The sequence below is a fragment of the Fringilla coelebs genome (genome assembly GCF_963513975.1).
Source record: "Fringilla coelebs genome assembly, chromosome: 21".
In the NCBI taxonomy this organism is placed as follows: domain Eukaryota; kingdom Metazoa; phylum Chordata; class Aves; order Passeriformes; family Fringillidae; genus Fringilla; species Fringilla coelebs.
This window is the reverse complement of record NC_140047.1, coordinates 10,726,643-10,754,036: the sequence shown is the minus strand read 5'-3', so window position 1 is coordinate 10,754,036 and position 27,394 is coordinate 10,726,643. Positions and strand designations below refer to the sequence as shown.

At 52.8% G+C, this 27,394-nt stretch overlaps 1 protein-coding gene across 1 annotated transcript; it reads right to left on the bottom strand.

Moving 5' to 3' along the window:
- Positions 1 to 27,155, bottom strand: LOC311161728 (carboxyl-terminal PDZ ligand of neuronal nitric oxide synthase protein-like; the record flags this gene model as incomplete). The annotated part of the gene is made up of 11 exons (XM_084219552.1): positions 1 to 509; positions 621 to 969; positions 1,202 to 1,379; positions 2,034 to 2,201; positions 3,214 to 3,374; positions 3,773 to 3,914; positions 4,227 to 4,335; positions 5,767 to 5,825; positions 6,434 to 6,526; positions 23,317 to 23,388; positions 27,051 to 27,155. The coding sequence occupies 11 exons, from the start codon at positions 27,153 to 27,155 to the stop codon at positions 35 to 37; spliced, it is 1,911 nt and encodes a 636-aa protein (XP_084075678.1). The 3' UTR covers positions 1 to 34.
- Positions 27,156 to 27,394: the final 239 nt, after the last annotated feature.

Genomic DNA, 27,394 nt, shown 5'->3' with positions numbered 1-27,394 from the left:
TGCCAGCCACCAGCTACCTCCTACTGTGGCCCCACTAAGGGGGGACTCTGCTGGGCCCCACAGCAGTGTCCAGCTCATCTTCGGAGAAACTGATGTGCAAGCAGGTGTCATCTGCAGGGGAGAAGGGCAGTGAGCTGTCTGTGGGGCTGCCCAGGGCTACTAACTCCTTGGCCAGGGTCTCGCTGGCTGTTGGGTCATGGATGCTGGCCAAGGGGGACATTGGCCCACTCTCTCCAGTCCTGTCCTTGCCCAGAGTGCGTTGGCAGGCCCCGCCAGGGCCGGGCTCCATACTGGAGGCAGCACTCCGTGCAGGAGTCCTTGCCTCAGGGTCCAAGAGGGTGAGGGAGCTGACAGTGATGCTGGTGAGGCTGGAGATGCTGGCACTGGGTAGGCTCAGGTGGGCAGTGCTCTCGGGCTTCACCTCCACTTCCAGGCTTGGGGAGGTCTTGCTTGACCTTTTGCGTAGGATGGGTGGTGGCGGGTTGAGCTTGGGAATGGGCGGCTGCCGCCTGCAGAGGGAAAGCAGAGAGAGGAGGTGATGGGCAAGTACATCCCTGCAGCACTCGGGAGACACAGGCACATCCCTGCAGCTGGCAGGAGACACAGGTGGCACACTCTACCTGTCCTCGTCCCCTCTGGCTGTGTCATCTGCCTTCTGCCGGCTGCTCCCGTTGGGCAGAGCAAAGTCGCCGACCTCGGAGCCCTCCACGCGCCGGCTGAGCCCATCCTGCCCCTCCAGACACTCGTCCTCCTCTTTGCTGCCGTAGCGGTGGCTGCCCCTGTCCAAGCTGGCGAGGTTGAGGTAGGAGTCCCTGGGGCCCAGGGAAGGCAGCGAGCCGGGGGCCACTGGGCTGCCCAGGATGCTGGCAGGGGTGGAGGTGGATGGCGGGTGGACATCCAGGCTGTAGTGGTTCTTCAGGTTCAGGGAGAGGGACTGGGCCAGGGACAGATTTTGCAAGGAGTGGTCAACTGTAAGACATGGACAAGGGGCATGTGAAAAACTGGGCGTCTCCAAAGCAGCTGCTCCCCTGCACTGTGAGGGGTGCAGAAATGCCCCAGACCCTCGGAGCCTGCTGGGATGGTACTGGGAGCACTACAGTTTTTTCCTGTGACTGCAAGGAATGCAGTGATTGTCCAGAGAGATGGAGCTGGCTGCATGCCAGCATCCAAACAACCCCCGTGAGTGTGTCACTGTCCTCACCCGACTGCCGATGCTCATCCCGGTGCTCCTCCCGGGCCTCCAGCACTGTGAGCTGCCGCACCAGCAGCGAGACGTGCTGCAGCAGGTCACGGTTGGTCAGCAGGAGCTGCCGCACCCGGGCCTGCGCCTCGATCCGCGCCGCTGTCTCGGCCGCCAGTTGGTCCTTCAGCAGCTGCACCTGCGAGACGGGACGGGGAGATGCGAACAGGGTCGTGCGGACGGGATGATTCGGACAGATTGGTGAGGGACCGAGCGATGCGGGACGGGAGGAGCATCCCCGGGAGCGCCCGGTACCGGCGGCGCCACAGCGCCCCCTGCCGGCCCCGCCGCGCCACCCCCGAAAGGTCCCCCCAGCCGGTCCAGCCGCGGGCGGGGATGCGGCGGCATCCCGGGGCTGTGTGGGGTGTCCTGCTGTCCCCTCCGGTAACGAGAAACGCGGAGGGCACCTGCCCAGACGGGAGGCACCGAGCTCCCCGCTCTGATGCTGGATTGGGGGTGGGATGGTTTCCAAAAACGGGATGAGATGGGGTGAAACGGGAGTTGGGGGCTCTACCGGGCCCTGCAACACTCCCAGAGCAGCTGGGGGCCGTGTGAGCAGCCAGCTCCGTGTCTGGGGGAGCTCAGCTGTGCTGCAAGCGATGCCGCACGTGGCGCTAAAAGCAATGCTGCGAGCCGGGCTGCAAGCGATGCTGCGAACGCTGCTGAGAGCTGCGCGACCGGGAACGCTGCCAGCACTGCTGCGAGGGCCCGGCCCGCTCCCACCTGCCCGGCCAGTCTGGCTCAGGGGGAGGAGAAGGGCTGGTGCCGCCTCAGGGGAGGGCAGGACGTGTACCTGGGCCACAGCCACCTGCGTCTGCTGCTGCTGCTGGAGGAGCTGCTGCTGGAGCAGCTGGAGGCAGTGCTGGGAGGCCAGCGGGGTGATGGAGGCCGAGGAGCAGGGGCTGCTCGGGCTGAGCAGCTGCTGGGAGCTGGCCAGGTGAAGGGAGCAGTTTTCGGCATCCTGGGCACAAAGAAATGGGCAGGTGAGCGGATTGACTGGCTCAGGCTGGCATTTGGATTTTGGTTCCCCATGGCACTGATCCCAGTGCAGCAGAGGAGCCCCAGTGCTCAGGACACCCAGGGGTGTTGAGAGGCAGCCCTGGGCTGTCAGCTCTGCACATCTGTGGGATCCCCAGGACAGAGTGTTTCCGAGAGGCTCCTTCCAGAGAGCTGGCAGAGCTGCCTTGGCTGTGTCTGGGGAGGGCGGGTCCCCAGTGCTCCCAGGAAGGAGATAGCAGGGAGTGACCCAAACCCTCCACACCTTTCCGTGCTGTGGCTGCCCCGGCTGGGCGGTGTCCCGGTGCCTGGAGCATTTGCCAGTGCCTGTGGCCACTGCCCTTCCTGCTGCTGCCCTCCCCTGCTTGGGCAGTGCCCGCAGGAATGTGCAGGAAAGCCCAGCCTTTGCAGGCACGCAGTCGAATCCCATGGATTCGGGGAGTGCATGTCACTGCAGCTGTTTCCAGGCAGCCCTGTGAGCGTTACTGTTGTGTGAGCTGAAGCAATGCCATTCAGGCCTCCGGGAAGGGCTCCCAGAGCTCTGTGGAGCATCCATTCATTAAAGTGGAACTGCTGCTGGAGCTGAACGTGCCGCGGGTGCCTGCGCTGCCAGGGCTGGGCCTCCTGGGGACGTTGCTCCCTGGGCCTGGAGCATGAGGGCAGCCAGGGACTGCTGCCAGGGCAGTCGAACAAGCAACTGCTGCAGAGCAGCACTGAGGGCACAGAAATCCAGCCTGGGGGGGTGAGAAGCCTGCTCAGCCATGCGCCGCAGCCCCCACCCCAGCCCTGGACATGGCCTTGCTGTGAGTGAACTGGGAGCTGAACAGCCTGTCCTGAGCAGGGAGCCAGGAGGGAGGGCTGCAATGGGGTCTCCATGAAAGCACCTCCAAATCAAGCCATGATACAGTGACCCTGAGCAGAGGGCCCTCAGCAGCAGCAGAGCACATGAACTGTTCTCCAGCCCACCCCCCAATTACCTGGCCATTCTTTTCCTTTGAGGTGTGCCCAGGTTTCAGCATGCCAAGGTCCCCCCTGGCACCTGGCAGCTCTCTGGGTCCCCTCTCGGACACACAGATGCCACCAGTATCGATGCCAACCTCGTCCACATCCGTGATCTTGGAACCCTTTATCTGGTGAACTTCAAACAAGATGGACACATGAATGTGAGCCTCCCTTCCCTGCCAGGACTTCAGGAAGAGCTGGGCCCCCACACAGGGCTGGGAGCTGGGGGAAGCTCAGGGACAAAGGCCAGGACTTGCTCCAAGTCTCAGCATGCTGTGAAGGGGCAGGAGGGAGGGATGGGTTGGCCGAGGGGCTGCAGACCCTCAGCTTGCTGAATGAGGGGGCTGAGCCTGCCCCTCCCCAGCGCTCAGTAGGAGTGGGCAGGCAGGGCAGATTCCCCGTGCTCCCCATCCCAAGGGGCCCAAAGCTCTCGCTCATGAAGGAGGTGCCACCTCGCGTGTCCCCACCCCAAAGCATCCCCACACCGCTGCCCTAGGGAGGGGCGTGCCCAGGCCCCTCGGGGCCGCCAGTCACCTTCCAGCGGCTGCTCCTCGGCCGATTTGTCGCTGGCACCATCAGCCTGCCCGTCGGCGTTCTGCAGGGCGTGCTGCAGGCTCAGCTTGTGGCACACCTCGAAGGCCTGTCCCACGGTGCGCACCACGCGCATGGCCTGGCTCTGCGGAGAGCCCAGAGCCGTGGGCTGCCGCTGCTGCCCCGGGGAGAACCGCGAGCCTTCCCTGCCTCCCGCCCGCCCTGCCGCCTCTCCTGCCGTGCTGGGTGCTCCAGCAGCGCCCCTGGTTCCCCACTCCGGCTCTGGGGGCTCCTGTCCCTGTGTGGAATGCGCCGCTGGCCGGGCCGGGCAGGAGGGGATGAGCACCAGGGACGCGGTTTTGGGGATACCCAGCACCGGCGCTGCCTCGGTCGCTCCCCAGGGACCTGCACCCTGCGGCCCCGCAGTGACGTGGGTGCACCCCCAGGAGCACCCTACCTTCTTCTTGGATTTGAAGACGTTGCACCTGAAGGAGTTGTTTGCGCCGTCTCTTGCGATGTAACTGAATATTTTCAGGTCTTGCGAGTCATGAGAGACGTAGAAAATTCTAGGTGGAAGAGAGACAAAGGGAATTAATTGAACACCATGGGGAGTCTCTGCCCTCCAGACCACCTCTGCTCCTGTGTGCCCCCAGGATGGGCTGGTTTGCAGCCCCCAGGATTGGAGGAACGAGGCAGGGCTGGTGCACGGCCCCTCCTGCAATTTTCAAGGCAGGAGGCGATGGATTTAGAGAGCGTTTCAGGCTTGATGGAAAACCTTCTGGTTTCTGAAGTAGGCAAAAGCTTTTTAAAGATCCTGTGGTAAACTGAGAAAATCTATAGTCTTGGAAAGCGAGTGGCTATTTTTAGCCCCAGCAATTAACCCCTGCCCAGGCTGTAGCGAGGCAGAACTGCCTGCATGGTGGTGTCGTTGCTGTCCCGCCCCTGGGGACCCAGAGGGTCCCTCCTGGGCAGTGGCAGGTGGCACAGCACAAAAGCCTCTCCCAGGGATGCTGAGTGCAGTCCAAGGATTTCTCTCTCTGCTGCTCAGGCTGACTCGCCTCCTTGTACTGCAAAACCATTTTGAAGATTTTGATACATGTTTGATCTAATTAGGTGAAAATGTAACAAGTGAGCTCAGCTCTGAATAAGGAAGAAACCAAAGGGATTCTTGAAATGTTTGTTTTCTTCTGCTCTTTCTGTCACTGGAATTTTCTGGGTGTTGAACTTGCAGTTAGAGCAGTTACTGCCAATGTACCACATCTTGTAGTAATCTTTCAAGAAAGCCAGAGGTGAGAAGTGGGCACAGATAATGCATCAGCACATCCTCTGCTTCTTCTCTCCTCACTAAGGGCTCTGATCCCAAAAACCAGTGTTGGGGATCCCAGTTCTTGGGGCTGTGGGCTCGGTGCTTGTGTACAAGGATTCACTTTGCAGATGCCAGAGCCTGGAGCACCCTGTGCTCTTAACCTGTCCCCAGGCCATGCATCACCCCTGGAGTCACTTCCCATCTCCAGGGGCTCCTGAGGCACCAGGTTTATGTTCAGGGTAAACCTCTGGATGGGGCTTGCGCCTCTGGAATACCTCCAAATCCCATGGAAGGTGCTATGGAAAGTCAGTGATTTCTTGCCATCTCTGTAAGGGTTAATTCCCAGTGAGCACTTACACCTTAGAGTAAGGCCCTGCTTCAGAAGCACAGGGAAGGAAAACCATGGGAAGCCTGTCTTCAGAGGCAGAACCAGAGAGAAATGCAGGCTGAAGCATCTCCAGGGTCACCCAGTCTAACCCTGCTCAAAGCAGAGCCAGCTTCAAAGTGAGATCAGTCCATCTCACTCTCCAAAATGTATGAAAAGGATTCTCCAGCAGCAGTAACTTTGTACCCTTGTTAATTTTAGATGCTCCTTTGGAAAGCCTTGGTGGAGGGGTCTCAGCAGCTGGGAGGAGGGCACGGATCCCCCAGGGCTGACTGGCCCTCCCTGGTTGCATCCCCTGCCATGTACCTGTACACAGGATCGTGCATCACCACCATCTTACTCTCGTCCCAGGTCCACTCCTTTCTCTGTAAGCAGAGACAAAATGACAGTAAATCAGGTGAAAGTGAAACTCCACCACACTGAAGGGCAGGGAACCTGGGAACAGTGCTTTTGTCCCAAGCCACAATCCAGGCTGCAGTGTGATTAGATGAGCCATGGCTGTTTCAACAATATCTCAGATAAAAATAGATTTTTTTTGGATCGTTTATCATATCTGATCACAGCCTTCAGGGCTGAAAATGGTCCCTAAGATTAATTTATAACATCAAATATGCAGAAGAACGACACGCTTTGGGGAAGAAGGCTTGGAGCTGGGGCTGAGGAGATCTGGATCAGTAACTTGGTGGAAAGGACAGTGGGGCAAAGAGCTGAGGGGTGCTCAGACCAGGCAGCCTGGAAAAAGCTTTCTAGTATTAGCAAGGGAAAGAAAAAATGTATCCCATGAGAGATAAATTTTTTGGATAGGAAAAAAATCCTCTTCCCACAGTGTAATATTCCCACTCTCTTTCCAGCAAGGTGTTATCATTAGTAGGATGGTAACTGGAGTGTTTTCTTGTGCAAATCCTGGGTGTTTTTTAGGAGAAGGCCAGTTTTGGTGAGCAGTGTGAGTATCCCTGGGCTGGAGCAGCCTCACCTTCTGCTTCTTGCGCAGGATCACCTTCACGCCGTCCACGGACACAATGATGCTCACCTTCTTCTTCTTAATGTTCTTGGCTTTGAATTCGTACTGGGGGAAGAGAAACCCGAGTTTGAGAGAGTACTGGGGGTACCTGGGACAGTGTGTGGTGGTCAGTGTGTGACAGGAAAATGTCAGGTGTTGGTTTAATCCCAGCTGCTGAGGGAGGTGGAAATTTGTTTCATTCTGCTGAGAAAAACTCTTTTGGGAAGGACTTGGTGCAGTAGCTGGGATGCCAGGCAGGATCCTGGCTTTGTCAGGAGCATCCCCTGGGAGAGGACAAGTGGAGTTCAATCCTCTGGACTACACCCAGACTGTTAATCTGGATCTGGAAAGAGTCTTCCCGATGCACTGGCCATGCCTGGTCCAGCAGGACTCTGCTCCAGAGGTCTGATGGGGAGGTGGCACCTGCAGCAAACACCAAGCAGTGACATCCCTGGTGCCCTTGTGTGTCAGCACTGCGCTGCACGGGGAATACAAAATCACTCAGGAGCTGCAGGGAGGGCCAGATGGGCGGCAGTAACGCAATTATACCTCAGTCATTTGCATAATCACATTAACCTCTGTGGGATCAGGATCTCTGGAGAAAAGCCCTGCAGGTGTCTGCAGCCTGAGCTCACCTCCATTTGTGTTAAAAATTAAACACTGACTTTTAAATGTTGCTTTAGCTGACAGTTAGAAGCATGGCAGAGCCCTTCTACTCTGGAGACCTTTGTTTACAGCATTCATCCTTCCTGCCCCCATTTTAAGCACCATTTTTAGCTTCCACACATAGCATTTTGATACTCTATATTTCTTGCAGTCCCTGTTTGAAATCCACCACTTTGTCACGTTGCTTTGGCAAATCAATACAGACTCTGATTCGTGGATGCGGATGTGGAGGAAAAGGCAATGCCAAGCAGCCTGAAATCTACCTAGGCCATGTAATTAGACATTTAATTAGAACTCTGATTTCTTTATAACAGCTGGGGACATGCAGGGAGCAAGTGAGATGTTAATGGAGTCCAGGCACCTCTTTTGGGATGCTGAAGTTGGAGGGCTGTGTGTGATTCTGTCACCCAAGCTCTGCAGAGAAGACAAACATCTTCCCCACTCCTCAGCACCCATTGTGAGCCACGCCAGCTTTACAGACAGAAAATTGGGTGGCTTTCATGTTGATCGGGCTTTTGATGCTGCTCATTGAATTCTTCGCACTCTGCAAGGTTTATGGTATCAGACAGACCCCGGATTAAACCACAGCCTTTTGATCTCCCCATGAATTATTACTTTCAGACAAGCTCTTTAAAAATCTATCTATGGTGCTCTTGCGTGTGAAGCTGGAACTAAATTAGCTGTACCCGTTTTTTATTTATGGGGAGGAGTGAGAGGAAGGGTGAGGTGCTGAGTGCATCCTGCAGGCTGCCAGGGGCCCCCGGGGATGCAGCAGGGTCTGGGGTCAGGCAGATGGACTCGTCAGGCTCAGCACCTGAGAGGGCTTCCCCACCCTCTGCCCCTCATGCCCAGTCCCCCCAGCCCAGCTGCTCCCCCGCCCTGTGCTCACCAAACTGTTTGTCCTTGTCTGCTCCATGAATGTCAATAAACCCGGGATAGACTGCTCTGCCCGCTAAAGAGCTGTTTATCTTTCTTTATACACAAATGGCTGGGAAAATACTAGCTGTGCTTTCCAAGAAAGAGCAATACAGTGTATTTTCCCATTGTAGCAACAGGGGTGCAATTACATTCAAACAAGGCTCTTTACTCAAAGGGTTTAAGCAAAGTCCAAGCCTGGATTTTGCAGAGATGCCTTTTCTTTCTCTCTTGGACGGAAAGGAACAATCGGGAGCAGCAGCGGTGAATCTGTGGGTGCTGCCAGGAGTGATGGCAAGACTCTAAACCCAGGGAACTCCAGCCAGCTCCCACACAGCACCACCCCAGCCTGGCTCTGCACAGGGCTACAGCTCCAGGCAGAGCTGTGCAGCACCACAAGCTGGATGAGGCCTCAGTGAGGAAGGACTTCGTTGGCCCTTCCCTCTCCATGGAGCCAGTGCCACTGCTGCATCCCTGCTGGAGCACACAGCCAAGGCACAGCTTGGCCTGGAAACAGTTAAAACTCATTGGTGCCTCAAATCTCTTCTAAAGGGTGAAACCCCTCAAGCAGCAGAAGCTGCAGCATGTCCCACATCCCAGCAGAGGAAGCAGGAGCACCAGCTGGGTGAGAGCACCAGGAGGAGGGCAGAGCCCCACGCTCATATCTCACCAGCTCGCCTTGGACTCTCTCTGCATCTCTCCACAGAAGAGGCAGATGGAACACAGCTTCAGTCATTTAATTGCTTCCTATCAAGCAGGAATCAGTATTTTAATGAACTGATTTATATAAGGGCAGGAAGGCACATGGGAAAAGGCACTCTGAGACAGCTGACTTTCTCCTGTAGAATGTTCAGGCACAACCCAACCTTTATACTGGCACAGGGCTCCAGGCTGACCTGTCACTGCTGTCACAGCACAGACTAGTCACTGATTTTCTTCTCACTATTGAATTGATGGGAGTTTTTCCCCTCAGATTTGTCAAGGTTACAACAAATCCAAACCCACACAGCAACACTTCTCTCTGCTGCCTTCCACAATTCAATCGTTACTCTCCTGTTGTTTTTGCTGTTCTATGGGGAAAAGCTTTCTGGATGCTAAAGGATCTGGAGTTTCCCCTACAAGTGGCAATACAGCAGCCTGGCAGCTTTCTTAACTATGCAGACAAGCTCGGACATTTTATTAAAAAAATGCAGGTCAAACAAGGGTAATAAATTTCATTTATTTTAGCAGTGTCATTAATTCTGTGTCTGCTGTGTTTGACCTGGAATACATTCCACTTCTGCTCTTAAATCCCTGTGTTCAAGACTTTGCCTTTCCTACGGTCCCACACACTGCTGGCATGAAATATTAACTTACCCATGAGCTAAAGACTGTATGACTAGAAATGTTAATGGCGCCGTGTGATGCATATTTCATTGGATAATTCCACCCAAGCAGATATAAATTACACATGCAGTTACCAGCTTCCATCTGCTGATGAAACTTGGGCTAATGCACATTGGAAATCATGTGCAGTTTCCAGCACTAGGAACAACCTGCATGAATACAGTTATTCAAGGAAGCAATTCTTAATGTGATTAATTACTGAAGGTATCAGGGCCTTCATTATGCAAATGAAAACTGTCATAAAATAGAGAGTTTGCAGGTCTTGGAGGCAGTCTCTGCTTCCAAAAAATGCATCTTCTTCATTAACAAGGAGCAGCAAGGCCAGAACATGCTCCTGGCCATGGTTCAAATGGTGTTTTAAGCTGTATTAAGGGAAATCAAAGCAGAGGCTCTGCAGGTTTTTGAAACTGGAGTATGTCAATGCCCCCAGTCACAGCTGGGTATGGACTTATTTGCATGCCCATAGGAAGATGCCACAGGCTTGGAAACCAGTGACTTCTCCCTGTGGCTGTGAATTCCCCAGCCAGCCCTCAGCCTGCTGTCCTGCCCTGGCCTCCCCTCGGCCCATCCCAGCCTGGCAGGCTGCAGGATCGATGTGTCCATAAACAACCCCAACAATGGCCTGTCCCAGCCCCTTCGCCAGGCTCGCCTTCAGACAGACACAGGGAGCATGGCAATGAGGAGTGGCAATGAGCTCGGCTCTGCCCCCCGACTGACCGGCTCCGGGCAGGGACCCCCAGCCCCTGCTCCCTTGCCTTGCCTTGCCTTGCCTTGCCTTGCCTTGCCTTGCCTTCCCTTCCCGTCCCATTTTAGGATTTAAAGCCATGATGATTCCAAGTATTTCCAGCTCAGGAATGTAATTAATTTCAAACCAGCTGACCTACACGGGGTGAGGACAGGGTGTTATCTGGGCTGCTGGTTGAACTACCCATGCTTGGAGTGCTGCCCTTGGAGCTGATGCTCCGGAAAACTCCGGAGCTCTCCCAGCCAGTGGGGCTGCCCTGGAGCTGACAAAGCAGCAGCGTCCATCCCCACCCCCTGGGCCACAGGCTGCTGGCTGTCCATGCTGACCCCCCTCGGCATCACATCCCACCTTCCCGAGGTCAGTGCCGCCCTCCCCTGGCTCTGTCTGGAGGCGTTTCCCGTGTGCCCCTTGGGAAGCAGGGCCTGGGGAGCGCTGCAGCCCCCGTGCCCCGGGGCTGCTCTGAAAGGGCCGGGCATAGCCTGGGCTGTGCTGCAGTAGCTGGGCAACACGGACACAAAAGCGACGCAGGAAGCAGCGGAGACCAGGAGTGCACCTCCTGCCCAGTGGAAAAATGAGAATTTATGATCCTTGGAAACATAAAACTGCTCACTGGAAAGCAGAAATCGAAAAGGGAGTACAATAGGCAAGGAGAATGCTGGCAATGTACTCAAAGTCTTTTTTTCTCATTTAAATGAGTTCCTTCCACCATCCAGCAAGCTCTCTGTAGATGCTGCAGAACACTTCCCAAGCTATCACGGGCCTGCTGGGTTTCTGGAAGTCCCAGGAAGGGCAGTAAGGAAATGTGACCCCAGTCCATCCCAAAGGATCCCTGGCTGACCTTGGGCAGGGGCAGTGAGGATGCTGCCCTGGCTGCAGCAGCTGGAGGCTGATCATGTCAGGGGGAGAAGGAGAAAGAGCTGCATTTTGTCCAGGTCTCCTTTGACACCTGAGGAATCCAGCTTCTGGAATCCAGCTTCTGTCCATTTGATGGACGTGGCAATACAGGCTTTCCTCTTCATCCCCCTTCTCCTCATTTCCAACAGATCCTATCCTTGGGAGGCCCCAGACTGCTGAAGTCTCAGACAGCCCTTAAGGATAACTCAATCTTTCTACCCTAAGGTGACACGGCAAAGGATGTGGCAGGAGTTCAGACATTTCTCTGTGCCAGTCAAAAGGACGTGGAGGAAAAAGCAGAGTTACACCCACAGGGCTGAGTGGGACTCCTGCAGGTGATGGGAGCTGGTGGGAGCCCAGGGCTAGCAGTGGCTCTGTAATTAGTCTGTTCCACCTCTGAAAAACCACAAACTGTCCTAGAACAAAGCTTCTTCCCTGCTTTTAAGAAAGGGTGGGACAAAAGCAGCCTTTTCATTGCCTCCTCCCTGTGGAAGAGATAGTGCAATACTGCTGAGCTCCATCCTGAGAGGCACAAGCAGCCTCACAGCCCAGCACAAGGTGACATCATCTGGCCTTCGGTGCCTCTCTGACAAAAGCACCATTGTGTGTCTGTCACTTCCAGGAGCTCCCTGCTGTCCCCAGGTTTAATAGGGAGCTTTCCCACACACAGCCCTTCAGTTCTTGTCTTGCCAGGGCAGGCCAAGCCCAGCTCATGGGGAAGCTGGGTTTTATTTTCCTCCCTACCTCTATTCACATTGCAGGAGGAAACAAATTACCTTTTCCATCTGCAGCGCCTTGGATGATTAATTAGCAGCTGTAATGAAGTAGTGTCTCGGGACCCCACCCCAACAGGAGCATGAAAATGTCCCTACCTGAAAAAGCTGCTAGGTTACTGCAAATAAAAAGTACTAATTTCATTAGAAGCAGGTCAGATTTACCTGAAATAACCCTGAGAAGTGAAACTGCAATTAAACTGCAATATCTTCAAGTCATTCCATATTCCCCTACAAACATCTGTGTCACCCTGCAGAGAAGGGCCTGGTTTAGTGCATGTTTCATATCCTACTTGCCCTCCAGTCTGGTATGTAGGACAAGAGGCAAGTTAGGAGACTGGATTGCTTTAAACCTTGTCCATCAAGGTTCACACAACAAAGCTCTGAAGAACAGGAGCCAGGACTCTGCAGCAAGCTCAGAGCTCCATGAAAAAGCCCCCGGCCCCCTGCATGGCTGTGGGAAGGTAACAGAGTATTTTCTGTGTCTGTTTCTCACTCACAAAGCAAGGATATTCATTTTCTACTCCATTCATTCAGTTGTTCTGGTTACAGCCAGCCCCTGCCAAGTGACAGCTACCCAGCACCTCGCTGGCAGGGCCAGGCCAGCAGACACTGCTTGTACAGACAGGAGCAGGAGGCAACTGAGGATTTCTGCAGCCTGCTCCAAAATTCCTGTGGCACCTTCAGTTCCTACCCAGCCCTCTCCATGAGCCTGACAGGCCACGGCAGGGGAGATGCTCCTGGCTCACTTCCTGGTGCTCTGGCTAGGCTGTGCAGAGAGGGAGAGGAGGAGCTGGTGTCCTCAGAAGCAGGAGGGGGAGATGGGGCAGGGGTGATCTGCTTTGCTCTGTCTCTGCAAGTTGGTGTTTATTGCTTGTTTGGAGAGAGAATAAAAGGCCAATTTTGTTCTTCTGTGGCTTTTCAGAGGTGTGTTTGTGATGCTGCTCTTCAGGAGAGCAGAGCATTGCTCAGAGCAGTTTGTGGCCATGGGAGCCAGGCAGGGCCTGCCACTGCAGAGTGTGGGGCAGGGGCTTAATGAGGGTCCTGGCAGGGACTCACTGGCACAGCACAGAGATGGGGAGAAAACCTAATCCCACGGCCATGTTCAGGCTCTGACTAAGGCAGGTACTGGGATTTTAGGCCTCTAAATAATGCAAGACTTTGTGTTTATGTAAGGATGCTATTTTAGTGCAGGTAGTCCAAGGGGAGGGGGATGGCAATCCAGAGGGAAAGGCAGCCAGAGCAGGCTGGGAGCCACACTCTGAGTGCAGGCATGGAGAGGGAATGTCAGCGCTCCTGAGACCTGGGGCAGGCACAGGAGGTTCAGAGGAAGAGGCAGAGAAGTGCCCACGTGTTCAGCCTGATGACCAAGTGAACCCAGCCCTGGCTCCCAACAGGGCCAGCTGTGACCTGCCAGGAGTCTCCATTTCCATCCCTGTGCTGCTCTGCAGCCTCCTCCCTTGCACTTCAGGGAGCTCAGCATGTCCTCCCAGGGTGGATACCTATCCAAAGGAGAAGGAGCAATCTAGTTTGCTGTTGAGAATCTGGAGAAGCTACATCTGCATGACTAACACCTGCTCTGTGTAAATGCTGCAGGGAGGGAACATCTCCTGGCTTCCACACTTGCTATCACACCCCACACGCATCTCGGGTGCTGTCCTCCAGCTCTGTGCCTTGCCACTTCTCCTAGCCACCTACTAGGGAAATTAGAATTAGCATTTCCTTTGCATATCCACAGCAGAGTCAGGAAGCTGGACTTGGCACCTTTATCTTTGAGCAAGCAGAATCCAAGCTAGAAGGAGGACCTGATCTCCATTTGCATTCAGAACCAGCACTTGATCACAAACTAGAGCAGAATGACAATGGGGGGATGCTGAGTGTGCTGCTGAGTGCAGACCAGGCTTCAGCACTCCTTTGCTAGGTGCAATCCATCTTTGTTCTCTTGCAGGGCTAAGAGCTCTTGGTTAGCTCAAGCCCTGGGTGCAGCTGAACCTTTCTACACCTCAGTGCCATGAACAGCCTTGCTATGTGCTCGTTTGAGACACTCAGGGACAGAAATAATCTGCTTTATTGCCAGGCAAGGAGACTTTTTCTCTGTTGCTGTTAATACTATCGATCTCCAGCAGTTCCACTTGAGCAAACATTTCTCACAGAATCCCAGTGACTTATAGCTGACCTCCAGGTGTGCACTGAAAGGATGAGCATTACCCAGATGTGCAGCCCTGAGCAGAGCCAGGCACAGCACAGCTCCCACACTGCTTCCCTCCAAGTGGGCCTTGCTTAGAAATTACTGAGTGCTAATAAAATTGCAGTTCCTAAATTTAAAGGGAAGTCTCTGGGCTCTCCTCAAATTGTCCACGAAACTTCACTCAAATTTGGAAACAAGACTGCTACTGTTAGAGAAAGAAAATTCAAGTCTAATTGTGTCATTTCCAAAACTCCAGAATATTAAGCAGTTCAAGGACTCTATTAGCCTCAGGGGAGCTACTGGGATTAGTGAATCATGATGAGAGAAAAGCCTGGGTTTAGATATGGAAATTATGGAAAAAGAGGGTTTTATGCTCTCAGTATTTATTGTCACTGAGGTCTTGTCACCAAAGCTGTACCAGAACATCACAGGCTCCTCTCTCCCTGCAGTGCTGCTCCCCGTGTCCCTGGGCTTGCAGTGGTGTCAGCAGGAGATGTGAAGTGTGGACATCAATGCATCCTGCCCTGCTCACACACAGGTCAGTGATTAACCCAGACAGAGTCCCTGCCCCAGCCCACAGCTCCTGCCACCTGCTGGGATCCAAGGAACCAAAACCAGCAGGAGACCAGCACTGCCCCCGGGGCAACAGCATGAAAATGGGAAATGTGCCTGGGATGGAAGTTTGTGCCTGTAATCATTAACAGAGGAGCACAGGCTGCAGCAGGACTGAGCAGGCCCATGGTGCTGGGGGATCACTGACCCTTGAGTGCTCCGTGAGCCACGTGTGGCTCTGCAGCAGGTAAAGGACACTCAACAGGTGGCAGGTGGCATTTGAGCCTGCAGGGAACCCTGTGCCTTACACACTCCTGAGGCAGCTGTGACTGCCTCATCCTCCACCACACTGCACCTGGCCTGAACATGTCCCTCTGCTCCTCTCCATCTGACAAAAATCATCTGATTTTTAGGAAGAAAAGCCTGTAGCTCAGAGAGTTTGGTGGGATTCCAGGGAGTACACTGGACCTGGCTGTGCAGGGAACAGAGTGATTTGGGGGCCTGGCCTGGGTGCTCCTTCCATGCACAGGGCCACATCCTGCCCTCCAGCAGAGCTACCCAGGCAGGATCTCTGCAGCAGCAGTGACAGAAGGATGGAGGAAGTGGGAAGTGACTCAGGTGTCCTGAAAGCTGTCAGGCAGCTGCCAATTAGTCCAAAGAACCCATCTGGTCCAGGGAAAAGACATTTAAATAATGTCTAATCACTGCTCCAGGAAAGAAAGAAAACCATTCCATAATGCCTTTAAAAAATCCCTGCTCCCTCATCAAAGCATCCTTCCTTCCAGGGAGCCATTCAAGACTTTTATGCTTTAGATTTATCACACTGTTATTTGGTCAAAACATGAAGCTTGTCAAAGTACTATGTGAAGTAGCATGGATTCTGTCTGTCCTCAGGCCTCATTCAGTACAGAGCAAAAGCAGATTGAAGAAAGCAAAAGCGTAGGACCAAGCTATTGTTAGTAAATCTTATTTCACTGGGCTGAATTTGGCTTTGTGGTCCCACTCCCTCAGGGTCCCTCTCCTCAGAACACTGATCAGTGAAGTACAAAGGGCCCTTGCATGTCACAAAATCAAGGCAACACCCACAGGGGCACCCACTGCTGTGCCCTGGCTGCCTCCTCCTGTGTCAGCACAGACTCCACCTGAGACCAGAGAGGCTCAGGCAAGGCATGAGGATTACCACTGTAGGCACAGGATGACTTTTTTTTCAGATTTTTCTCTGTACAGAGAGAGACTCCTGGGACAGATTTAGGTGTTTGTATCTTCATGGGTTATTTTGTTTTGTTCCTGGAACACATGAGCCTGCTCTGGTGGAAATCCAGCCCTGCACTTGTACTGGCTGGACAGGGAGGGTCTCTGCTCCACCCCAGGGCCAGCCCCAGCTCGGTGCCCCTGCAGCTGTCACTCACATTTAGGCAGCTCCTTGTTACCAAGCCAATCCAATGTGCTCTCTGCACTCTGGTTACATTCTCAATTACATTTTTTCAGGCACCAACAAAGGAGCAGCTTTGAGTTGTGGCTGAGTGTTCTTCACCAGAATGTAATTTGAAAGCCATTATATTTCATCTCTGTAATACTCTACAACCAGTAACATAATTGGTGAAAAAGTCTCTTTATTTCAAACTAGATAAAAGCTTTGCAGAGATCTCATATGGTGATATTTTAGCTAGGGAAATTAAATGCTTCAGTAATATAATGATAATACTGTTAAAGCCACTTTATTTTACAATTAAAAGGTACCTGCTTCATTGCCAAGATTCAGCATCAGACAAAAAGCTCTGTCTTGTTCTATTTAGCACTAACATTTTAATTTAGCTTTTATCCACTTAAATGCTGCTTTTATTAGCCTTCAACTAAACTCCAATCCACCATGACTCTTATGCAAAACAGAATTAATGTGCCTGACTGGTTCCACCCCCTCACTGGAGAAGCCAGGGGGTTCTGAGGGCTCTGAGGAAGGCAGGAAGGTCACTGTTGCCTGGAGATGACACATTTCAGTGACTGATCCCTCCACCCATCTGTTATCAACCCTGCACCGTGCACTCTGAACAGGGTGGAGGAACTGAAGCATCTCAGTCACCAGCCACTCCTCAAAAACTGGGTCATGAAATGTGGCTACCAAAAATGCCCTCAGCTGTCTTCTGGCACAGTGGCCTGTGTTCACAGCTTGACCAGTCCCACTCGTTTCAGCTCAGAGGTTAAGTGACAGAAGGTAACTAATTATTCTGTGGCAGGAAGTCCAGAGGTGATTTAGGGTTGGAGATGAGCAGGGTGGAAATCTTCAGGAGTTTCTAAGTCAGTGGGGCAGCTCCATTGTACAGTGAGACCCCCCAAGCAGTGAGCAGAAGGTTGGATTCTTGTGTAATCTCAAAGGTGTTTTTTCCTCTCCTCCCACTCAAGACACACACAGCATAGTCAGTTCTCCACCACATCACACAATGCTGCCTAGAAACACTGTGCACCATGCCACTGCAGAAAGAGCTCATTAAGAGCTTCTTCCCTTTGTTTCAAGATAATACAAACAGCAAAAAAATGGGTAAAACAAGCTTGGGTTTGTCTGAGACAAGGCAAACTCAATTTTTCTAGAAAGCCAGCTTCCACATTTTAATTAGTCTTTTGTAAGGCGAGGAAAGCAGCTTGTGCATGGAGCACACCAGAGCCTGTCAGGGTGACCAGAGAACACAAGGAGAGGGGCCTGAGGAGCTGCACCCCCAGGGCCCACCCTGCCTGGGGCCCCCTGGCAAGGGAGCTCTGGGAGATCTTGGCCCAGCTGGTGTTTTGGCTAACTGGTGCTGCAGGGCAGACTGGGAAGGGGAGAGGCTGCAGAACTCAGAGCAGGATGGGAGTAGGGTGAGGAGCAGTGCTAGGAGGCTGCAGCTCCTGCAGTCTCACACTGAAGCCACTTGTTTTGCCTGGAGAAATGGATTCTTGCCAGACATTCTGCCAGAGGGCTCAGCTCCTCCAGCATCCTGTGCTGCATGCAGGTAAGACCCATAACATATCTGTCATCCCTCAGGGTAAGGTGGCAATCCTGTCATGCTTTATCTTCCTAAAGAGCAGGAAACAGACTGTGGGAACCAAACCTGGGGGCCATTTGCAGTGTGGAGCAGTAGAATGCTTTGCAGCAGAGCTGTGCATTGAATGTGGTGGTTTCAGGGCAGCAAAGAGATTTCTGGCAAGGCTCAGAGACCCTCAGAGCACATGGTGGGACTCCTGTCTCCTGGGAAGCCCAGCCTGATCCCCATCTCTGTGCAGGAGACTCTGCTGTAGATGCAACAAACAGGAAAACAAACTAATGAGGCATTAGGGCTAAACTTAGCTGCAATTAACATTTAATTACTATCCTGAAAACACTTGCTGTATTTTGCCAGGGCCTGGAAAGGTAAACCCAATTAGCTTAATCTTGTGTGGTAGGAACCTTAAACTGGTTGAGATGCCTGTTCTCATGGATGGGACCCTGAGAGTAACTGGTGTTTCTGGGGCCTGGAGCTGAGCAGCCCTGTGGGCTGATCATGTACTGCCTGTGTAAAGCTGCAGAGCCTTTCTTAGACCTCTGCTTTGGAGAAGAGTCAGAACTGACAGCAGACCTTCTGCAGAAGGTGCCAGAGCAAGTTTGTACATGCTTGTGTATGTTGGTTTGGCTGCCACAGCTCCCTCCTGGAGGCCATAGGCTGTGTCCAACGCTTAGCAGGGTAAACAACCCTTGCACGGCTCACCAGAGAGCCAGGGGAGGTATCCTAGAAAGTGACGCTCTCTTGGAGCATGCTCTGGGGTGAATACAATGTCTTTGTCTTAGTGTGGGGGAGAAGGAGGAAGAGATGCCTGTGTTTCACACTCTAACCTTGTCAGAACTGTCACTGTTTCTCCTGCATCCTCCTGGAAATGAAAGGAAGGTGCATGGTGTTCTGGGAACTAAAGAAAGGTCCACCCCAGCAGTCTGAGGCTGCTGAAATATTTTAAGATACTAGACTTGCTGTCTGTCACAGCCCAGGGCTATCATTAGCTGAGCTTTGGATGCTCCTCCAAAGAGGCTGAAAGGGAAAACCCTCCAGGAACTGCAGCAGAACAAACTCCCATCCAACAACAACAACTCCTGGCGTGCAGCTACAGAGCTCTGTACCCCAGGGCAAGTGCTCCAGCAGTTTGCACTTCCATGTTTGAGTCTGTGCCTCAGCTACAGCTGACCAAATACCTTCATTCCAGAGGGAGAGGCTGCAGAGTCTAACCAAGAAACCCAGCTGGAAGTTCAGCTTCTCTCTTTTTTTTAGTTCTGATCACAACTCCAGCTCAGATTAACATGAAGCTGGCAGGAAAACATAGCTCTGAGCACAGTAACCCAGGAAGGGCTTATAGGCAGAATATGTCAGAGGAATCCATGCAGCAGTTCCTAGGTGAACTTCTGCCTGCCTGGGAAAACTGAGGGAACTGTCTTCTAGAACAATCTCATGGACAAGCCTATGAAACATCTCTACCTCTGAGACCTGTCACACAGTAATAAACTGAGAGGGCTGAAGGCAACCTTCCTGCCCTCTGCCATCTGTCCACCTGGCTCCTCTCCTTCTGTAGGAAGAGCAGATAAATCCCACCCATATTTGCTCCTGAACCCTTGGATTTTACAGCCTGGCAGGGCTTTAGGTGGAAGGTGCTGTGTGAGCCAGCCCAGCTCTGGGGCTGGGAGCTCTGGAGTGCACAGGCAGGTTCCCTGCAGCTGTCCCTGCTGCCTCTGCTTCACAAGTTTGTGCAGCAGCACTGTAACTTACTCATCCTGATTTAAATTGCTGTCATGTCACACTTCAACACCACCAGTTGATACTTGGCAGTCAGTCTGACTTACAGCGTGGCTGGATTGCACCTCCTCACTCAAGTACTGTGTGGAGAAACTGCAAAGTGCTGAGGCTCTGCTCAAAGATGGATGCAGCAAGAATGATCAGGATAAGAGGGAGGCTGAAGTGAGAACCCAGTTCTCATTCCAAGGAGAGCTCAGGCATTTCTCATGTATTCTGCACCGAGATTTATAAATGCTTCTGTTTCTCTGGCACACTGGCCTCTGGGGGAAAAGGCTTCTCAATTAAATTAAGCCCAAGAAATGTGGAGGTAACAGAAGACACATTACTCTGGATGCCTGCCCGTTTGCTCATCCTGGTGTTTGGACAGGCACAGCACCAGCTGGCTGTTCCCTTATAGAATGATTAAATAATCCAACACCTGGCTCCTTTCTGAGTGTCAATACCTGCATAGGGCCAAGCTAAACCTTCAGAGATTCTTAGGTGCAGATTCCAGGGAAACTGATTCTGTGCCTTGAAGGTAGACAAACTGAGTGTCTTGGGGAATTGCTGGCAGCAGGCTGCCTGTGGGGGTGACAGGCTTTGTCACTTACTCCTACTGTGTCCTGGTACAGCTCAGCACTCAAAATAGCAGCACTAGGCCTGCTCAGCTGGCTGTGAAGTGCTGGACTGAGGCTGGAGGTGCTCTGGGAAGGGAACAGCTAACCTCCTCCTCTGGTCAATGCTGGCTCTGGGGAATGCATGCAGGACGTGTGGCGATGGTAACCCTGCACCTGAAGCCATCCATTCCCTGGCTAGGATTTTCCAAGCAAACTCAGCAGCTTCAAGGAAGTGTTCTGTGTTTTACAAAACCCATCTTCACATTAGCTACCGCTTGAATTGTGAGGAGGAAAGATCTTGACTTGTACATAAACTCCCTGGAGTGCTGAGAAGGCTCCAGTACCTGCAGAGGGATCCACTCCAGCAGAAGGCAGCTCCAGCAGAACGCTGACAGAGCACAGGAGCTGCCAGACACCCAGACCTGGATGGCCTGGGGCAGCTGCAGGCAGCAGATGCTGCTCCCTGGGAGGTGGGGGAACACCTGCCCGGGGTGCTTGGAGCTCTGAGATGAACTGGAGTCTCCTGAGCAGGCCCTCGCTGTGCCTGTCAGGGTACAGTGTATTTATCCAAGCTGCAAACTCATTTCATCACCTCCCCTGCCAGGGCAAGAGGTAGAGGGATTAGCTTGAACTCTGATCATATAATAACAACATGGCAGCTGTAGGCAGCTAATAATCCACTGGGAGGATTAGCAAACTTGAAGTTGTCTAGCTCTGCATAATGGAAAGCTAAGAACAGCAGCTTCCCTGTTCTACCTCGTGCATTTGCATTCTCTCCAGTGGAAGCATAGAACATGATGAGACAAGGCTTTCCAGCCTGTTATGAAATGGGATCTAAAGTGTGACTAATGGAGTATTGCTGGCAATTCTACAAGCATCCATTCAGCCCAGAATATGGATTTAAGCTTTACTAAGAGACTGCACCTCAAATACCTACTGCCAAAGAGCAGGTCACGATTTCAGCAGGCTGATGCTAAAACTTGTTATTTGAGGCTGTCTGGGAGCAAGGTCCTGAAGTCTGCAGGCACAGTGCTCTGCTTACACATGGAGAATCCCCCTGATCCAGAATCCTGGTATCATTCACGTGTGACTGGCAAAAGAGCCCAGTACAAAACCCAGAAGAGGCCAAGGAGCAGACTCTGTCAACTGGTGCTGCTGCTCTCCTTAGGACCCTCTCAGGATATTTGGAGTTCCTGCCTCGGGAAGCTTTTCCCCCAAGGCGGTTTTGGCACTTGTATCAATTTACTGATGAGTAACCAGAGTAAGCAGCTCTGACACAGCCTGGAAAAGAGAGCTGTGACTCCTCATCCTCCTCCCTGCTTGCTGTGGAGCGGCACAAGCAGTGAGTAAGAGCCCTCCTGAGCTGTGGGCCAGCTCCAACAGCACCAGGATGGCTCCCACTCCTCCCATGGCACAGGGAGCACAGGGAATGCTCTGCTGGGGCTTGTACTGCACAACTTTTCTCTTCTGCTCCAGTGGAGAATTCCAGTGGAACACTGGAGTGCACAAAGGATGAAAGCTTCACCACGACATGCCCCTGCCAACACTTGGCAGGGCTGTGGGACCTTACTCACTCTTGCACTGCAAGCAGGCACTGCCACTCACAATAACATAGGAACAAAATACTCATTTCCCCCAAGAGCTTCTTCCACTGTTTCCTCCCAGTTGTAACTGGTGCTGCTGAGAGACCATGGGAAAAAACTCTAGTACAGACAAGGCCTCTGCATGCAAATGAATGCTACATAAATAACCCCCATCTTCCCTCCGTTCCTAGGTTGGGTACTCTGTGCACCAGAATTCTCTTCAAAGACCTCCCAGTTCATTCTTTATGCTCTAATTAAGGATCAGTGCCAATTAACTATCTTCAATAGAGGAGCATCTTCCGCTCAGCAGCCAGGAAGTGTCTGAATAAGATCCTGCTGTACAATGTGCACATGAAAAGGGAAGCCCTCCCTTTTTGGAATGGGCTTCCAAGATTAAAAACTCAGTATAGATTACTGGATGCCTGCTTTAAAAGTCCTGTGTGACAAGATTAAGTGACGGCACCCAGGAATGCAGAATGGGTTTTTCACATGTTTCTTGTGGTACTCAAGGATGCTATCACACTGCCAAGGCTCTGAGCTAGGTACCACTGTGGCAATAGCAGGTGTGAAAACAGAATGTGACACTTTATTTTGAGTGATATTAAAATACTGTTTGCTTTTTCTTAAAAAGGTGTCATAGATCAGCAGAAGTGCAGTGTCAAATCAGATGATAAATATTGATTGAGATGAAAAATTGCCAATAATTATGCCAGCACCTAAACTGCCCTGGAAGTCCTCACCTATTGCTTTTACTTCCTACTGATATTCACCTGTTCCATAAATAACCAGGCAATTTAGACTGCTGCTGAACTGTGTTCTGAGCAAGAGCTGTGCTAATAGTCTGAGCAGGCAAAGGGAGGGGAATGTCATTTCTAAGCTTGGCTGGAGATGAATACATCAACTCCCCAGCCAGTTACAGGCTAAGTTTAAAAAACACTATTCTAAAGGAAAATTAGATGGTTAAACACGGTGGGGGAAGGGGGGGAAATAGGATAATCCCTTCAAAGCTTTAAATGGAAGATTCTCAAACTTGCTTCAGCTGATGTGAGACATATGAACAGCTTCAGAATTAAGACCCCTGCAAAATTTCAGCCAGACACAACAGCTGCACTGCCTTTTGGGGGAGATGCACTTGAACTGGTTATACACGAAGCAGATGTAAGCCACCCAACCCTGCTAATCACAGCTAAATCTGGGGACCATTCACAGGCTGCTCTGCAGAATAAAGGGGCAGAGCAGGAAGAGAGCAGCCTTGGTGATGAGAAACAGGAACTGCAAAGCTGTACTGGAGCATGGGGAAAGCAGCAAATTATTCTAGGAGCAGCAGAATCCACAAAGTCTAGTCAGATGGGATTTACATCAATCACACCTGTCAGGGCACTGATATTTCAATATATAACACAATATATTTGGAACTGTCAAGGAACTCAAGTGCTTTGGTGAAGCACATTGTGTCCAGCTTATTTTTCACGCACACAAAATTCCAAACAGGCTAAATAAATCTCTTCGGTTCAAGGAGAAGCCCCATGGCTGCTCAGCACAGGAGAGGGGGTTACATTTGAGTTTTGATAACAGATTCCTTTGCAGAGAGCACAGGATGGGCCTATGCTAAGATGCCTTGAGAATTTCTTGTTGCAAACCTGATTGGGCTGAGATTTGAGCTGCAGACAGGAAGGGCTGTGGAGGGAATGAGGAACAGTAGATTGCAACCAAGTCACTGTGGGGAGTGTAAGCTTGAACTCTGTGTGGGGCTCAGCGCCTCTGGACTCACCCGGATCCTCCTCATGGCTGCCACGATCTCCACGCGGCTGTTGGGCCTGGGCACGTCCAAGCTCCCGATGTACTGAAAGACACAAGGTGAGATGGCCGGGCTGTAATGCACAGCTTCATGCGTGGGCTTCTTCAAAACAGACAGCATTCCTCACTTATTTAGTCCCTCCTTGCTTGCACTCCTTTGAGCCAGGACAGGATAGGAATATTTGCTGTAGATAATGTTATCAAGTTGGGGATTTCTGAGGTTGGGTGTGAGGCTCCGACCTCATTCAGGTTCTGGATTTGGCTTTACCAATGCTCTGCAGGGCGATGTCTGCTGCTAATTGAGTCATGATCCTGTGTGTCTGAAAATGGGACTGTCTATCCTTTGCTCCTCTTTCCTACACCTGGTCAAAACTGAAAGCACACAAGAGCTGTAAAGCTTCCAGGATGTGTAACAAACACCTTTCCTGGAACAGCCTTGTGATTCTAGCTTAAGTTTTCAGTCTGGACCATGCTAACTCTTGGTACTGCTGTCCCTGCTTGGTTAGACCAGCTCAGCGGTCTGCAGAATCCTGGCAAACCACCCAAATTTGTGTCCTACAACCCTGCTTAGGGGAGTTGCAGCCCTAACCAAACTGCTTGGGGTTGAGTGTGTGCATTCCAGTGTCTGTGCCAGTGCTAGCAGGGTCCCTTACTGGGGTCTGAGACATGGCAGATGGCAGGTTCCCATCACCTCCACCCCTAGCCCTGCACCACAGCTCCAGCTCCTCGAGCTGGTTGCCTATTCTCCCGAAAGGACTGGTAGCCCACTGCCCACGTTCCACAGGTTACCATGGAACACCCAGGGGCAGCTTCCTGCTGCTGGATTGCTGCCTCCTGTGCTGCCTGTTCTCTCCCCTCGTGTGCCAAAGCAGAACCTGCTCGTGCACCCCTTGGCACCGGTGACAGCTCACGGTGACAGCTCACGTGGCACGGCTGCACAGGAGTGCCCTGTGCTGCCAAGGGGAGGAGGCACAGAGCTGCCAGCTCAGCCTTGGCAATAAGGAAATGTGTGGTGCCCTGGACAGTCCCACGGCGTGGGGAGCAAAGGCTGCTGATGCTGTGAAGTGCTGTGGCTCAGCTCTGAGGGAAGACCTGCACGCCCAGGGCACGTTGGGGAGGACAGGGAGAATGTCACAGAGTGAGAGGCTGATGACAGCATGTGCTGGGAGTGGCCCTGGCAGCTGAGGGCAGCTGCTGGATTTGGTGCTGCTGGGGCCCAGAGGAGTCCATCAGCTCCCCCAGGGTAACACAGCCCATCTCTGCTGTTAGTGGTGGGGACTGAGAGCTGTTCACAGAGTTTAGTGACCCTCCCAGGAGCATTGGTTCATGAACTTGTCTGGTTTTTAGTGTGTGGTTACCAACTGTTGGTTTTTTGGAAGTTGTTCCCTTGTGGAGAGAAAAAGGAGCAGTTAACCAGGAGGTCCCTGCAAACATTCAAGGTGATATTATATATATGAACAGAGACAAAATAATTCCCCAGAACAGCCCCATAGGTATTGCTGTTACTGATAGTTCTGGATTTATTTCTCCACTGTACTGCTTGCAGATTGCAATGGGTTTTATCTTGTAAAATGTCTGCTTAAAAGGGCTTTCGGAGATGAGCTCTCCTGGCTCAGTCTTTAGTGCTCCTTCTCCTGCTTTGAAATAAACACCACAAGCAATCTGAAAGGTCATCTGGCTTTACTGCTGCTTCTGTAAATGCCTTTGCAAAATGGCATTTTTAAGAGCAGTTAAGTTCATCTATAGCCTTTGGGAAACCACAGGAGAACCAAGCTCAGAGCACGAGAGCTTGAGGGCAGCAGGGAGGGGAGCAGCAGAGCCAGGGCTTCCCTCTGGGCTGGTGGGGAGGGCAGAGCTGTACTGCTGCGATCTGCGGCCTCTTTGGTGTGCACATCTCCTTCCCTGCTCTGCTGGCTGTCAGGACAGTCACTGGTGATCCAGATGAGCTCCTTGCAGCTGGCTGGCCTTTTGTCTGCCAGCAGCAGAGCTGCAGTGGGGAACGGGCCATGCTCCTAATGACAAATTAATTGGGGCAAGAGGACAGCTGGGACTGCTGAGCCAGAGGAGATTCTATCAAACTCCCTGCTCTGGTCTGGCTGCAGAGTCTGGGTACCTGTGCTCCCACACAGAGCCATGAAACTCATGAAACAGCACACAAAACTCTGCCCAAACAAGCAGCTGCTCCCAGAGCTGACCTCCTGAAGATTATAGGGGGAGGAAGGCAGTTTGGAATGTGGAGATTAGAGAGCGAGTGTGGTCAGTAAGATTGCCTGGTGCCAGACACCTGCAGCCAGCTGCAGCCTTGTCATTGTCAGCGTGGCAGCTGACTGATGTGCCCACAATGAGCAGCATAATTGGAAGAGACAGACTGTAAAGCAGAACTGAGCAAGCATGTTACTAAGGTAATGCAAACCCCATCCCAGACCCACACATCCTAACAGGGTGTTATCCACTCTCCAGCTCTGGATGCCTGGAGCTGTCAATCTGAAAAGCCAGTTTCACTCAGTTAAAGGTACAGTTGCTTCCTATCTTTTAAAAATCAAATGAAGAATTTTTCTTCTCCTCAGCACAGTCTGCAGCACAGCAAATGCTAATTTAAATAGAGAAATCACAGATTAAATGTTTTCTTCCCTAAGGAAGATAAATTTTTTAAAATACATGATTAGCTGTCTATTCAGATTCATCCTGTATCCTGCTTAAATCTTACAGCTCTTTCGGCAGGAAAACCAAGAGGCACAAAATCCGTATTTCAAAGCTTTATTGGAATGTATATGCCCCTTCTTTCCAGCTCAGGAGACAGCAGGCGTGAATTCCATTTCTAATCTGTGTTAGGCCACCTGCAAAGAGGGGAAGGGAGCCTGTGAGTTGCTCCAGCAAAATGCAATTCTTCTTGTCAGCTGAATTATAAACCCATTCCCCATGCTGTCTACAGAATGCCAATTCCAATGGAGTCACTTTCTGAGAGTGCTGCTGTGCTGCCAGGCTGTTCTTCACGATCAATACGGAATTTCTGACAATATCAGTATTTCTTTCTGATGCCTGAAGGCTGCAGACCTTGTCTGGTCCAGCTTTTCATGCAGGGAAGGGGTCAGCTGTAGTAAGGCACTATTATTTGAGCAGGCCATAGCAGTCTGCTGGTTTCCAGGGGAATAGGGAGCTGTCACCCTGCCGTGGCAGGACAGGACAGGCACTGGATCAGGCAGGAATGAGCACCTGAGACAGCATCCACGGTGCTCTCAAGAGGGGTCATTCCAGAGCAGTTCCCAAACGCGGCACACAAGGCAGCGTCTAAGGTTTACACGGCCGCAAAAACACTAGGAAAAGAGCAAGAACCTGTTTGATTGTGCTAATTAAATGGAAGGCTTTCATAACGGATTGCTGTTTTCTTTAGACTCCCTTAGCATGGCCCAGGGGCACTTCCAGAGCTGAAGAACGGCCGTGGCAGGGCTGGGGGCACGGCGAGCCCGGGGCCATCGGCCCGCGGCCCGTGGGGGCCGCACCGGCGGCTGCTGGACAGCACCGGAGCGCAGCCCGCGGGGACCCCGAGCCCGCAGAGACCCGCAGCGCCCCCTCTGCAGCGGCCACAGCGGGGGAACCTCCCGGGCTCCGCTGCCAGGGCCCCCGGGCTCGGGGCTCGGGGCTGCGGCAGGCGGGGCCCGTGCGCCCCCCGGCCCGGGGGCTGCGGAGGGGAGCGCGCCCGGGGCTCACCTTGGCCTGGAAGTGGATGCCGTGCTGAAAGGCCTCCTCGTTGTGCAGCGGGACGCGGGAGTCGCAGCCATCGTCCACCAGGTTGTACCGGTTCTTCACCGGCATGGCGGCGGGCGGGCGGCCGCCTCAGCCCGCGGCCCCGCCGGGCATCGCGGCCGGCAGCGCCCGCCCCGCCGAGCCCCGGGCGCCGTGCGGGGCTGCGGGCGCCCGAGCCCGGCCGCGTTTTGAATGAGCGTCCGCGGGAGCGAGCGGGGCCCCGGCCCCGGCGCGGCGCCATTGGCCCGAAGTTCCCTCATGTGATGCGGGGGGCGGTGGAGCCGCCCGGCCCTGCCCGGCCGCCCCGC